The sequence below is a fragment of the Mustela lutreola genome, chromosome 1, assembly GCF_030435805.1.
Source record: "Mustela lutreola isolate mMusLut2 chromosome 1, mMusLut2.pri, whole genome shotgun sequence".
Classification (NCBI taxonomy): domain Eukaryota; kingdom Metazoa; phylum Chordata; class Mammalia; order Carnivora; family Mustelidae; genus Mustela; species Mustela lutreola.
This window is the reverse complement of record NC_081290.1, coordinates 143,149,991-143,165,173: the sequence shown is the minus strand read 5'-3', so window position 1 is coordinate 143,165,173 and position 15,183 is coordinate 143,149,991. Positions and strand designations below refer to the sequence as shown.

The following is a 15,183-nucleotide window of genomic DNA, read 5'->3' as shown; positions in this document are numbered from 1 at the left end:
TAAATTTAAGATGAAAAAAGGAATAATACAAAATTTTCAACCATAAAGAGCTTGTTTGTACATTTTTTTAAAAACAGAAAGTGGTGACTATCAATTCACTTTGATATTTAAATTCCATTGGATATATTTAAAGTTGCACACGTTATGCAAAAATAACCTTTGCAACTATATAAACTTGTGGTGAAAACTTTCAGATGCTACATTACACATATGTGAGAAGGTACGTGGTTTTATTTTATTTTATTTTAAGATTTTATTTATTTATTTATTTGACAGACAGAGATCATAAGTAGGCAGAGAGGCAGGCAGAGAGAGAGGGGGAAGCAGGTTCCCTGCTGAGCAGAGAGCCCTATGCAGGGCTCCATACCAGGACCCTGGGATTATGACCTGAGCCAAGGCAGAGGCTTTAACCCACTGACCCACCTAGGTGCCCCAAGGTAACATGGTTTTAAACAGTATTTTAGGGGATAAAGGAGTGAATGGTCCAGTGACCAGTAATGTAGACTAGGGAAGAAAACTATGGCCTGGGCCTGGTTTTGTGTATAAACTTTTACTGGAACATAGCAATACTCATTTGTTTATATATTGTCTATGGCTGCTTTTGTGCTATAACAGAGCTAAGGGGTTGTGTCTGAGACCTTATGGTCTACAAAGCCTAAAATACTTACTATCTGGCCCTTTACCAAAAAAGTTTACCCATGCCTAATCGTCGTGAAGGGTGACAGTTTGCTCAATCATTTAATTAGACTTGACTATAGGATATTCATTGTAAAGTTTTATGGTAAATGCTGATTTATACTTCATAAATAATGTTTTTAAAGGACCTATCAAGTGGACTTTATTTTCCTGACTTTTAAAACTTTACCCAAGTGATCACTTTATTTTTTAACATATGGCAAATCATAAGTACTCAAAGCAAAAGATGATTTAGGAATCAGAGTAGTATTTATCCTTGCGGTGGATAATTCCTTCTTAGATTTCAGCTTATATGTTGGGGACTGATAAATGAATCAGTTTTGAGCTTTTAGTGAGTTATTTTAATTCATTTGCAAATGGTAGTCACTTAGCTTTCTACTGAAATAAGGGTTTTAAAGACAAAAAAGGTGACCCACACATAGGGAACACCCTGGATTTTAAAATAAGTCAGCTCACTCATCTGCTTTATATAAAAACTTAAAAATTTTTAACAAACTCATGAGCCCAGGAAATTTAACAAAATTACAAGCTAAACATCCAAATCGGTAGCATACCCCTACAACTAGGCAATTAAGTTTTTTTATTCTAAAAGTTACTGAATAGCATCTTTAAAAACAAGAAATGTTAATATGTTCATATCAGTAACATTCTCAGTGAAGTCACATCCGAAATCCCCCACCCATGAGATGAAAAATATTAAACTAGAGATTTCAACTAACTGACTCAAAAAGCACAGAAGCAATTAAGTATTCAAAGTCATTTGCCAGGGATGCTCATTTCATCCCAAAGGCCCTTCCTGGTCTCCTCCCTTTTCCTTTTTTCCCCCTTGAACAAATTTAACCTCCAATGGCAATTTATTGGGCTGTAGGACCACAGGAAAATGAATACAAATATCTTAACACTGCCATTGGCTGGGCAATATATTTCAACTTCGAAACTGCTCTGCAATTGCACATTAATCCCCTCAGACTGAACAGAGGGTCCAGGAAGAAAGGATTGATCTCCTTTAATGATGAAACCCTGGCACCACAGTTTTATTTTTCACAACACAGTGCTGCTAAGAACCCCACTGTTATTATGAAAATTTCCCTAGCAAAGGAGCTCCATCACATTACCGGTGCACCAATTCATCATAACGTGCTTCGCTCCTGCTCATCAACAAGTCTGAGTGATGAAAAGATCCAATATTATCCTGACAGTACTTCATGCGCATTCTCAATCACACATTATTACAGCATCCATATTAATTTTCAGTGACACGCGTCCTAGGCCTGTTCAAATTAGGCAAACCAACGAGGGGGAGTTGATGAAATACCAGCATAGCCACAGCTCATTGCATTCCAATTTGCATGCAAATGGTTTATCAGGAAAATTCCATTCCCAGCAACCAGCAAGTGAAAAACAACTGTAATCTACACTTCAGGGCCACCATACAGAGCTTAATGAATCGCAAAGAGAGAAAGAAGTGACAGACCTATGAGAGGATCGATTTCCACTGGCAGCTGGTATGGCTGGTCTTGTACTGCACCTTGATGAGCTGGAATTCACAAAAGATTAAAAAAAAAAAGCATTATTTTTCATATACTAAACTATATAAAAATGCTTAAGTCAAGTCTTACATAGAATTGCTTCCAACCTCCAAATCTCTCAATCACTTTTGTGAAATTTAAAGAAAAAAAAATCCAGGTGCTTTTATGGCTAGCTTATGAAACATTTATTTTAGATTAGTGCTGTTCTGAACATGTGCCATCAGCAGTGGCTCCAGTCCTGGGCCATAAGCTATAGCAGATGCTTGACTGGCAACCTCTGATGCTGCAACAAAACAAAATTAAGTGGTAAAGCGCGCTGAAAACAAAATGTGACAACCATCTGCTGACTGTAGCAAATACTGTTTTTTTGTTACTTCTTAAAAAGGCAGTTTTGAATGCTGCAGCACAAAGGATCCACAAAAACGTCAATTTATGATGGAGAAAGGGAAAGCTCTAAGTCAGGGAACATTTAATGTTTCATCCATCACTTAAAACCAATCAATTCAAAGTTTGAATAAAAATAAAGAAAGCTATCCGCAGATAAATGTTTTAGTTAAGTGCATTTGGCTGAAATGTTTTCCTCAAGATTGGATTGAGGTTTTTAAGAAAAGTTTTATTAATATTTAATATTTCCATGGTTTCAATTTAAAAATACTCTGAGAAGCAAATGAAAAAGAAAAATCAATCCATACTAAGAACAGTTCGTTCAATTCTCAAAATGGTTCTAAAGATTCTTGCATACTTATTTTGTTATTGAAAAGAGATTCAGAGGGCAGTTCCCTTGTGAAAGGTAGAAGGACCTAGGGTAAAGAGGAAGAGAGTTAGGGAGCAGGAGCCACTGCCTGCTGCTTACGCAGACTTAGGCAAGCATAAACCCAAAAATTAAGGGTTTGGAGAAGATCTTTTCAGCTTTGTGATTCTGACAGTTAAACTCTGGCCCTTTCCCAAATTATTTTCCCTGAATGACTCAGCCATTCACTCTGGTCAGTATCTCCCTTTTATAGACTCATCAGCATTTAAACTACTGCTTAGTTGGTATCAGAACTCTGCTTAATACTGTCATATTTTAGGAAATCTTTCAGACTGTCCTTGAGGAGCTGAAAAGAAAAATGGGGTACATTCCAATGACTTCATTAGATTATTTTTAAAACTTATTATGTCATCATTTCCCCATTAGCAAATACCAACTTTTCAAGGCGGTTTCAAAGATCATTAATACTGATAAAATACCTGTGTAAGTACAATGTTAGCACTAAAAATTATAGTTGAGTATGTATAAGAAATTAAAGTACCTGAAGAAAGGATACTATATAACAGTCTGTTTTACCGAAGGTATATTCTGCTGATCACTGGCTCTGCCAGCAAAGAACTCACAGGACACATACAGGGAATGTTCAGGGAGTATGCACCAGAGCCTCTAAATCACCCAACAGTGCCCTTTACTTCTAGTAATACCAGTGTTGATCAACATTAACACCTTGATAATTTTTCTCTACTTCTCTTAGAATCTGGGATCACAGAGACATGAAAGACACAGTGTCAGTGAAATTTAGGAGGGTAACTTTCTTTGGCCATGCCTCAAATTCCACTGCTGCTGACTGCTACAATGCTGACTGCCCGTGTGACCTTGGGCAAGTTGGGTAGACTCTGTGTTTCAGTTTCTTGATCAGTAAAATGGGTTAGACTGAACAATATGGAATTAATAATACCTGACATTTTAACTAAAAAGAGGCGATTTCAAATGGTCCAACCTAAATATATAACCTACATCCTAAGACTGTTAAGGAAATTCAGTGAGTTAGTACATGAAAAGTGATTAAGACAGTATCTAGAACCTAGAAAATGCTCTATAACATTAGCTGCTATTCTGTTATTTTGTTCACAGGCCCTGTAAAGTCCTGTGAAGGAGAAGGAAAAATAAAGCTTTTTTTTCCCCCTTTTTTTTTTTAAAAATCGGGTCTCAGAAACGGTTGAAAGAAATGACAGGAGCTAGCTGTCTAATGAACAAACTACAGAAATCATAGTTTCTTAGAAAAGGACCAGAATCTAATTTTTTTAAAAAAGTAGCATAACACGAATTTGATATTCACTGTAGAAAGACTGTTAGGGATTTTTGACATTTTTGTTCCTGACATTTGTTTTAAATCAAGGCATATTAAGGCAAGGGAAAGATAGAACAAGATAGGATGAAAGATCAGATTTATATAAACATACTTAAAATGGGACACAGATTTAATAAAATGGATGCTTAATATTTTAGGTGTAGGTATAAGCTCAGAATTGGAGATCACACTGTAGAAGGATAACCACCTGTGTATTCCCATATGTATTTATCTGGTGAGGAGTTGCTGTGTCATACTGCAGAGCCAGAGTGTGGGAACAAAACACAAGGTACAAGTTGTGTCTAAATGGCTGTCTCTCAATTGTAGGGGTCCCCAAATGAGGGACGACTATCCACAGAGTGGAAGCCAAAGGCATGGGAGGTGAAAGAATTCACCTGAGGCAGAACAAAGGAGAAGTTTATTGAATATGCTGGAGGGCAGTGGTGGGTAGGAGAGCAGAGGAGAGACTGTCTGCAAAGAGGTAGTGGGTGGGAGCTGCTTTTAAAGGGAGAAAGTGAGGGGATTCGGCAACATACGGAATCTTCCTCTCTTTGGGAACTGTGCCTCACTGTAAGTAGCCCATTGGTTAATTAGAATCTATGGGTATTTTGAGGCGGGGAGCTCTCTGGGTCTGTCTGGATTCTTTCACTCAAGCCTGCTTGCCTAAAATTGGACTCGACATTCCCCCCTGACAGATCAGCAATGATGAATCTTAGACATTCATGGAGAGGTTTCATCCTCAGCAGCACCGACACAAAGAAGGCTCACTGGGGAGAAAAACAGGCAAAGAACTGGGAAAACATGCAGTCCTCCAAGCTTTCCTCTCACAGAGCGGTAAGCTTGGGCTGCAGACTGCTTGTGTACAGTGAGTGCTAGTCCGGCAGAGGGATGCTGCCCCTGAGGTACTTTACGTATCTATGGAAAAACTGGAAGCAGGGAAAAGAACACCTGACAACCGAGTACTAAGAGAAGCAAGTTTTCCAGTCAGGGAAATGGGCTTGCTGGCAATGGGCATGCCAGGAGCTCGTCATCAGTACCCTCAGAGGATCGGCTGGAGGCCTGGCAAGTAGCCCTTGGGTGGTGTCTGCTCCATTCCTGCCGAGCTTGCCCTTGGTGAGACTAAAGGAAAGACTGTGGCAGAGTATCCAGGGCTTTCCACCAGCTGAAAGGTTTGTTTCTCCTTACACATGGTGTCACTCTGTTTGAACTGGCATCAGAGTGGCCACACACAGCCCCCAGGATAGGCATCCTTTGTGTTGGCCCTGATGCTGCCACACACCGGGGCTTCTGCACAGCTCCGAGAGTAAGTGTACACTGACAAGGTAAGTCCTCTGGTGTATTTGATAGAATACACCAGCAGCATGCTCTTCCTCTAACACGTGGTACTAGAGAATCCAAAAAATGATAATCTTTAGTCCCAAAATATGTCATCTGTATGCACATTTACCACTGTAAGATAAGTTCACTGGAAGAAAAAGGAATAAAAGGACCTAAAAATAAAGATAAGATATACCTGCCTCGATTTCTACCTTCTCTATTTTTTCTGAAATCTATTCTCTAATCAAATATGGGCATTCATTTCCTTTCTAATAGCCAGGAAAGTGGCCTTATTTAATAAATTCTGATACCAACCACAGATTCTTCATGATGGGTAACCTTACTGAACAGTCAGTGCACCAAGTTTCTGCTTGAATGTCAATTCAATTCTGTTCCATTCGAAGAGCTTAGGCCCTGTTGAACTTATATTTTTTGCAACCAGTTCAGGTTTTATAATAAGCAGTACTTTATGCACACTTTACAGATTTAATGACAAGTTATCAGACTATTAAAATCTATCTTCTAAAATTTCCTACCTAAAACAATGGCTTGGAAAAAAGCCTATAATCCTCAGGACTTTAAAAGATTTTCCTTCTTAAAAACAGAATTTCCAAGTAGTGGCCAAAAAGAACAGTGCTAGATCCAGATCTCAACATTCCTGTTCTAATGAGAGGCAATAAATCATAGCAGGGTGATCATAAAATTAAAGTCAGAAGACTTGGGTTCAAACCTGGCTCTGCCACTGACTGGCCATATGTGATACTAAACAAGGCAAGATCCCTGGGGCTCAGTATCTTCACTGGTAAAACGTGGGGCTGGAGTAGATGAACTCTCTGGTCTCCTCAAACTTTGGTTTATGATTCTAATGGTTATTTCAATATCGGGCCATTGGTTACCCTAACACTTAATGGAAAAATAGAATGTACTTATAGGTATGTAGTATTTTGGGTGTGTAATTTACATGTTCTTTTTTCTATTATCCATGACAAATACTATGACGTCATCCGCAAAAAGGCACCTAAGTAGACAATCAAAAGTGATGAGTACATGATAAGTGGAAAAAAGGAGGCCATAAGATAAATAAATATATACTATTTATGGACACAATAAGGAATATAATTATATTAAGATAGAGAAATAATATTTATCTAAAAGGAATAAAGACAAACCACCAGATGCCAAAGAACAGTTTATGTTTTAACATTTGTATCCTATGCCTCAGAGGGGACTTCTTTAAGCCTTTCAAGCTATTAGAGATTTTGATTCAGATTAATGCTTGAAATCAAAAAGCTTCAATGCTGAGAGACATAACATACTGAAGTGGATATTACAGTATCTTTCTACAATGTTCGGCAGGTACTATGCAGCAGGATGATAGCTTTTTACTTACCAGGAAGGTTGTGCCACTTGTTCACGGCAAAGAGCCTGTTAGCAGTGACTGTGATCACAGCAGGAGTTGCCAAGCCAGGCTGGGTGTTAGCTGCCACATGAGTGACAGGGGAGTTGGAGGGAAACTTTAGGACCATGATAACATCCTGCTGGGCTTGGTCTGTGAACATCAATGGACTCTGCAGGAGGAGATACTGTTGAGTGGGCATGACAAGACCCAAATATACAAGAAGGAAAAGACAACGGAAGACAAGAAAGAGAGAGGGTGCAGGAAAAGAAGAGGAAAGACTATGTTAACACAAGTTGCAACTGGGAGTGTGGTGAGCAGAAAGGTTTATAGAAACAGCAATTAGGACTGGCTTGTTTTTCCTGTATGTCTTTAGTTGAATGTTTTGGTGACTGAAGTAGGATAACATTAACAAAAACATTTAAAAAATCCGTAGATTAGCTCCCTTCCCCACCCCACTACCATGAAGGACTAAAGAAATGATGTGATTTAGATTCTAGGTAGGCAAAGTATTGGAGATTGCATTAAACCATTCCAATTGCTAATATATGTCAAGTACAAAAAAAAAAAAAAGAGAATGAGGATAGGCAATAGGTACAAAAGCAAGACAGGGTAACTTCCAAAGATCATTAAAAGTTGTGCTTAGTTAGCATGAAGATTTTGACAATTAAATAAAGAGATAATTAAGAGATAAACAAACATACTTATAAACAATAGTTATACAGCATATATGTATTATTACAGTCGAGAAATAACTTACAGACATAATATACAAACTTAATTATAAAGGTGTTTCAAAGCAACACATAATTAAATGTACTTGTAAAAACAATATATTTATATAGTGTACCAAGTCATAAACACTGCCCTATTATAATGCAAATGCTGCTCATTTCTGCTATAGTGAAGGATAAAGAGAAATACCTAGATGCCCCTCCCCTCTCTCGGTAAAACAAAAAAACAAAAAACCTAAAAGTAAAGCCTAAGACGTTAGATTTCTCCTTTCAAAAGCAGCAAGTAATTGAAAATGTTAAACAAAAAACACTGTCTGTTCTAATAACTAGCACAAAATAAATCTCGAGGACTACTAAGGATTTAGAACATTCCTACAATTCATATGTCATAATCCAAGACATATATAACACCACTGTGATTTACCGGCTTTATTTATATGTTGCGGTAGTATGCTATCACACAGTAATTGCACTGTGCATTTCCAGCAATCCTCTTCTACCATGTCTATTTTCTAATAGCTGATTAGTATCATTCACAATTGAAACACTTTGATGAAGTGCTTCTGGCTGCTTTCCTACTGCCATATTTCAAAACACCAGGTATATGTAAATGTGTAGGCACATATATTTAACACGTATTTATTCAGAACTGCTAATAAAAAATTAAATACATTTGCATTTTTATTATCAGTCCTTTTAAAAAAGTTATTAAGAGTACTTAGAAAAACATATTGCACTAAGAATTCCTATTTGCACTCTTTGCATAAAGGTGTAAATAAAGGCAACTAATAAGCTACCCAGACACCCTTCTGAGCAAGTGGCTAAAAGCCAATCAATATTATGAGTTAATCCTCCCTGGATGCTCATTCAATTAAAGGTGTCAGTAATGCCTCATCTGATGTGGCCTCAATTAAATCCAACTATCTGATGGTGTGAAAACACAGGGGGATACAGCAACAGCAGCAAAACCAGACAAATAGGCAGCCTTCGTGTGCCTGCTAATTACTACACCTGGTGTATATTATGGCTCATGCACTTAACGCAGCACGAGGTGGCTTTAATTTCTGCTATGTTTGTGTGTGTGTGTGTGTGTGTGTGTGGTGGGGTGGGGTGCACTGATGGTTGATGTGGCAGGGGGTGGGGTGGGTAGAGGACTCATCTGAATGACAGTAAAAACAATAAGCATTTGGACCTTTGATTTTTAAAACCTCTATATCAATTAGTAATTTTTGTTATACAAAGAACCTTTTATACAGTTTTTAAGGAACTCTGTGGAATTGGGCAAAAATGAGAAACAATGAGCAATAACACACAGAATAGCCTACAAGCTAGTTTTGAAGAAGTCCTGGGAAAAGGAAATGAACATCGTTTCAGAGTACCAAGCCTTATTTTTCAATTATGTAGTTAAAAAAAATAACATTTACTAAAATCAATTTATAAACTCGAAGAAAATATAACATACATCATAAAGTGTCACTGAAAGGAAGTTGATACTTATTTTTGAGTTTAACAGACTTATTGTAAATATGATTAGATTAAAATTAAATAATTCCGATGTTTATGTCCTTAAAAAAACACAGAAAATCTCTAATGTGAAGGAATAATGTCTTGCTTACATAGTGACTCTAGTAGGCTAACTCTTAGCCACATGGCAAGGACAAGCCACTTCCACAGAAAGCTGCAAACATCATATCCAGAACTGTCTACTGCATTTTTATAACAAGGTGTCCCTCCAGCCTGTTTCTACATACTCCGTCTTGACTAGTGCTCCCAATGCAGGCAAGCAGTGGGAAACTCTTGGGATTTCCATCATATCCTTGGCTGAGAAGTATGGGATAGGGAACACTAGATGTAAGAGAAAGCACATTGCAGCATACTGGGCTAGTCTACAGTGATAGCAATAGCTATAGATGAGCTGGACAATGGGTAAAGCAGGGGTTAAGAGATACAAACCTTCCTCTAGTCCTGGGTGCCCAGGGAGCCACATCTGAGGTAAAGGGGGAAACCGCAAGCCAAATTTCACCCCGTTGTCCCAGATTAAATGTACACTTGTTGACAACTCTGGTTTCTCTCCAACATACCTTTCTTTCCCACCCACGTATGTGTAACATGAAAACACAATTTGCACAAGTCTATAAGGGAGTTCAGGAATTCAATTCAGAGGATAAAGATAATGAGAAAGACCATATCCCATCCTCATATGAGCATGTGTCTTCCTATCCTAGGCAGCTGAACTGCCTCAATAGATTCTTTCGCCATGGAGAGAGGCTTGGCAGGAGGAGCTCCCTCCTTGCTCCAAGTCTGACCAGGTAAAAGTCAGTGGAGCACTGGAGGTGAGTGTCCATGTGCCACCATCATAATAGCCCGAGTCTCACTGACAAACTATTACCAAAACTATTTCCAAACCACAAGCATAAATCATTCTTATTATTTTGATGGCATTATTTTACATTGTTCTTCTTAAATGTTTGCTTTTTATGCAATCTTCTGCTTACTAAAGTTACCCTTTATGTTCACTTAAATCTGATCTCACCTGTTTAAAAATGCTTAGGGGAAAACATAATGTAAATAATTTTAAAAATGCTTGTAGTTTACTGTGATGGCCAACTCATATAACTAGAGCAAGAAGGGGAAAAGGTTTGGAAGGAGAAAGAAGATGACAAAGAGGGTGAAAGGGAAAAAGACACAAAGATGAAGGCAAGATGGAAAGGGAAAGAAGAAAAGAAACAGAGAGCCAGGGGTAAAAGGGCCACATCTCTATATCTTGCTCTCTTCACTCCTGTCTCCTTGCCACATTGGTCAAAATTCTACAGTCTCCAACTCCTGATTCTGGGGTGGCCTCTTGACTTGCTTTGACCAATAAAACGTGGAGTAAGTGATTTATGTGAGTTCAAGAGCAAGTTTCAAGAAGTCCTGCAGAAGTGTTCTCTTGGCTGTTCCTACTGTGAAAGCAGCCTGAGCTAACTTCCTTGATGATGAAAAACCACATGGAAGAAGGTCTGGCCACCTCAGCCCACCCCAGAGTAGTGCGTGAGGGAGCCAAAGTGAGAAGAACAGAAGAAATGCCCATCTAACCCTCAAAATTGTGAGCAATCAAAATCACTGGAGTAAGTTTAGGGTGGTAAGGTATACCAAACCATCTTTTCTTCTTGCTGTGGTCCTTTATCCTCAGTAACAATATCCTACACATTAGGATTAGCTTTAAAACTGCCAAACTGAAAAACTGAAAAACATGTTGGGACATAAAGAACAAACACAAGCAAAACTAATCTAAAAATGCATAGGATCAAATTAGAAAACTCATCCATCCTGTGTCCAGAGCCATTATCCTGTGGCAAGGATATGTGACAGTTATAGACTTTTTAACTCTGCAACACAGAACATGAACTGATGAGATCCTAGAGCACTGGAGCAATGTTTACCCTTCCAAAGACTCCAGGACAGCATGCAATAATATTTCCCATTGTTAGCAGGTTGACATACATCACATAAAAAGAACAGACTCAGATGTGGTAGAGAATCTCAGGTCTAACAAAACACGGTCATGAATGCTGAGTATGGCCTCAGAGAGGCAAGAAATGAGAAGAGTGTAAGCAGCACTTACCACTTGCATAGCAGAACCTCTGGGAGGATGGGGCTCTATAAGCAGTTGAGAAGGTGTCTGTCCAAAACTTCGAATTTGAGCTTCAACAGCCTGAAAAAGGCATGGGCAAGTTTGAGGGTTAAGAGGTGCTAATTATAGGCAGTAGAACCACAACTGTCACCTGAAAATGTCATTCCATACTTCTGGTTTATTTCATGTTGAAAATCAACTTTATGTTTTCACAGTGGGTCTAAGCACCTGGCAAGGGCACTGAGGGTGAGGTCATCCTTTAGTACTGTGTAAGCTGTTCCTATAAAACGCTACAAAACCTTCTCATCTTGCTCTGTGATATGAAACAGAAACCAGCTATTATAGTCAGAAATTGTCCTTTTTGGCTTCGTCTCTGTTTTCTTGCATTTTTGCCCCCTGCTTGCATCATCTCTGATGACTAAAGCTAATCTTTTACAGGTATAGAGAAAAACCTATTGCTGCTTTGATTCTAGGCCCCATTTCACCCTGGGAAGTAGAAATGAGGAAAAAAGAAACATAGCACCTGTGAAAATGGCTTGATGCTATTATTTTTGCCATAGGAAGAGCATTATTATTGACAGTCTCTTTGAACCTAGGTGGTGAAACAACAAAGTAAAAGCCATATGTTGCATCCAAGCATGAGACAGTTAAGCCAGGGACTCAGTAAACATAAGAAACATGTGCATGCCCTTTTTGAAAGCTGTGTGCGTGCACCCTTTGCAAGGCACTCTCTTACCATGGGTCTCCCTGTGTACCTAGCACAGATGCTCACTTCCCAATTCCCAAGAACTCCTTCATCATGGGAAACTACTAAATGCCAGATGCTATCACTGTCTGCAATTATTTTATTTTACTTGTTTATGCCTTTCTCTTTCACTAAAATACAAAATCTATGTGAGCAAGAACCTGATCTATCTAAATTGGGTGAATGAATAATACAGTATGTGAGGAGAAAGAAGGAAGGAAAGCTATAGAAAGACTATTTCAGCCCCCACAACAGTCAGGATTCTAACTTCCAGGTTAAATGAATGAGGGAAACCTCTCAAATTCATAAAAGAATATATGTTCATCATGTTATTTTTTTAATCCCTAAGAAAATAGATACTTAATTTTTGTCTGCTCTGCAGGACTATAGGCAATTAATGTATCATAAGGAAATATAATCATTTTCTAGTATTAATTTTTTTTATTTGTTGAAGACACCACTAGTAGTCCTTTCGAATAAACCTTGTAAGAAACAATGACAGCGATTCATTCATTTATGCATTCAATAATCATCAACTATGTACATATAGCGGTATCAGGTCTTAATGTTAATCTGCCCTTGACTGTATTCTCAATATGGGAAGCAGGACAAAGGTACTCAGAAAGTTAAACAGCAGTTTGATGTAGTCAGGCCAGTAAGTTTAAGGAATGCTCTATGACTTGCTTAGGCAGAAAAAAATTGGAAAGCCCATCTGTGAAAGCTGAGGGGTATGATGGCAGCAGCATGCGTTTTGAAGTCAAACAGATCGTGTTCAAATCCTGAATGTGTACCACTTACAAGCTCTATTATGATCTAGGCAAGTTACTTAATAACCAACTCTAAGTTTCGATCTTCTCTCCTGTAAAAATCCAGATAATAGTAGCGTCCAGCTCATCATGCTCTATTAAGAATTAAATGATAATCATGTAAAAAACAGAGCAAAGTGCTTAGTAGATTAGACATTCAATATACAGTCAACATATACTCATTAAGGGCTCATTATATATATTATATACTCATTATATACTCATTAACGGCTGATAATAACAACAAATATTTGTTTAGTACTTACTATTTACCAAGAACTTCTTGAAGTGCTTTATTAACTTATATCAACTAATCTTTAAACTATATGATGTGAGTCCAGGCCCCTGGGTGGCTCAGTCAGGTAAGCATCTGACTCTTGATTTTGGCTTTGGTTGTGATCTCAGGGTTGTGAGATTTAGCCCTGTGTGGGGCTCTGAGCTCAGTGGGAAGTCTGCTTCTCTTGCTCTTCCTCTGCTCCTCCACCTGACATGGGCATATACACTCTCTCTCAAAGAAATAAATAAATCTTTACAAAAGATAAACTATATGATGTGAGCCCTTTATTATATCTATCTGTATCTATAATGAAAATAAGGCACAAAGAACTTAAATATCTTGCCCAAGGTCACATAGTAATTAAATGGCAGCTCAAAATTTGCACCTAATAAAGCAAGATTCTAGAGCTCATGCTCTGAAGCTATCCTTCTTCTTATCTGTTAGATACTATACCAAAGTCTGGGGATAAGACTGAGCACACACACACAAAAAAAAGCATGAGGGGTGCCTGGATGGCTCAGTGGGTTAAAGCCTCTGCCTTCGGCTCAGGTCATGGTCCCAGGGTCCTGGGATTGAGCCCCACATTGGGCTCTCTGCTCAGCAGGGAGCCTGTTTCCTCTTCCCTCTCTGCCTGCTTCTCTGCCTACTTGTGATCTCTGTCTGTAAAATAAATAAATTTAAAAAAAAAAAAAAGCATGAATCTACAATTGAATGAATGAATGAATAAATAAGGTATCTCTATCATTGTCATCATCGTTGTCATCGTCACCACCACCACCAAGCATGTTCAGGCACAATTAAAGTAGCATAGCTAGGTAACTTTGGTTTTATATAGTAGGAGATAAGGTTGGTCCTAGACTTTAGAAAAAGAAAAGGAGCCAAGAGGAAGCAAAGAATACAGGCTAGGATCATTTCAGAACTTCTAAAATGTTTTTTTTTTTTTTTTTTTGATGGGGCTAAATCAATTTATGATCAACATCAGGATAATCTTGAAGAAAAAAAAATATCACACAGTGGCAGAACTTGAAGCCTAGAGATAGTCAGAAAGAAGGTGGGAGCACTGCTATTATAGAATATATGAACTTATGGATTGAGTTTATGAATATGAGTCTTAAATTTCTTTTTTTTTTTTTTTAATTTATTCATCTGAGAGAGATCACAAGTAGGCAGAGAAGCAGGCAGAGAGAGAGGAGGAAGCAGGCTTCCCGTTGAGCAGAGAGCCTGATGTGGGGCTCGATCCCAGGACCCTGAGATCATGACCTGAGCCAAAGGCAGAGGCTTTTAACCCACTGAGCCACCCAGGCGCCCCTTAAATTTCTTATAAGACCAGTTGGCAAAGGCAGCACCTTTACCCTCTACTGCTGCTTTTGGTGCTCCCTGCCCAATGGCCCCCACGTCTTTTCCCCTATTTAAATGAGGAAGAGGGGGAGGGAAGAGAAAACTTGCACACATGGCCTACAGTATTGTCATTGCTATTTTTCTGCTGTGTGATTTGGGGCAATAGTTTAACCTCTATTCGTCATCTACCAAATAGATACTAATAATGCCTAGTTCACAGAATTATCTGGAAAACTAAATAATACCTACAAAGTACTTAACTATAGTACTTAACACATACAAAGCACTAAATAAAATGCTGCATTATTATTAGGTTTGGCACTAAGCATGATCCCCATCGAACACAGCTAAAATAGGGAAGGAAAGGAAGAAATGTTTCAGGAGTAAATAATGAAAATGATGAACATATTATTAAAGAAACTGAAATCTTGCTCTAGATTTCAAAATACACTGCAGAGCTAAGCACCCAGAGACAAAAATATCTCTTTGGAGATCCACAGACCAGTCCAAAACAAAAGGGACTATATACCCTAACCCCTACAGAAGCTGTGGTATTTGTAAGAAAGGGATAAATATTTATGGACTAAGGAAAAATCAGCAGGTCTTGAAGAACAATGACTTTGAGGAATG

The 15,183-nt window shown here is 38.4% G+C and overlaps 1 protein-coding gene across 4 annotated transcripts in view; it reads right to left on the bottom strand.

Moving 5' to 3' along the window:
• LRBA (LPS responsive beige-like anchor protein) overlaps positions 1-15,183 on the bottom strand; it is a 742,234-nt gene that overhangs the window by 39,998 nt on the left and 687,053 nt on the right. For 2 of the 4 annotated variants that reach the window (XM_059175618.1, XM_059175636.1), the window contains exons 49-51: positions 11,379-11,468; positions 7,035-7,227; positions 2,171-2,233 (exon numbers count right to left, since the gene is read on the bottom strand). In XM_059175618.1, coding sequence (XP_059031601.1) covers positions 2,171-2,233; positions 7,035-7,227; positions 11,379-11,468 — 346 coding nt within the window. The remainder of the gene's footprint in view (positions 1-2,170; positions 2,234-7,034; positions 7,228-11,378; positions 11,469-15,183) is intronic. The other 2 variants (XM_059175627.1, XM_059175643.1) reach the window with 1 other exon arrangement.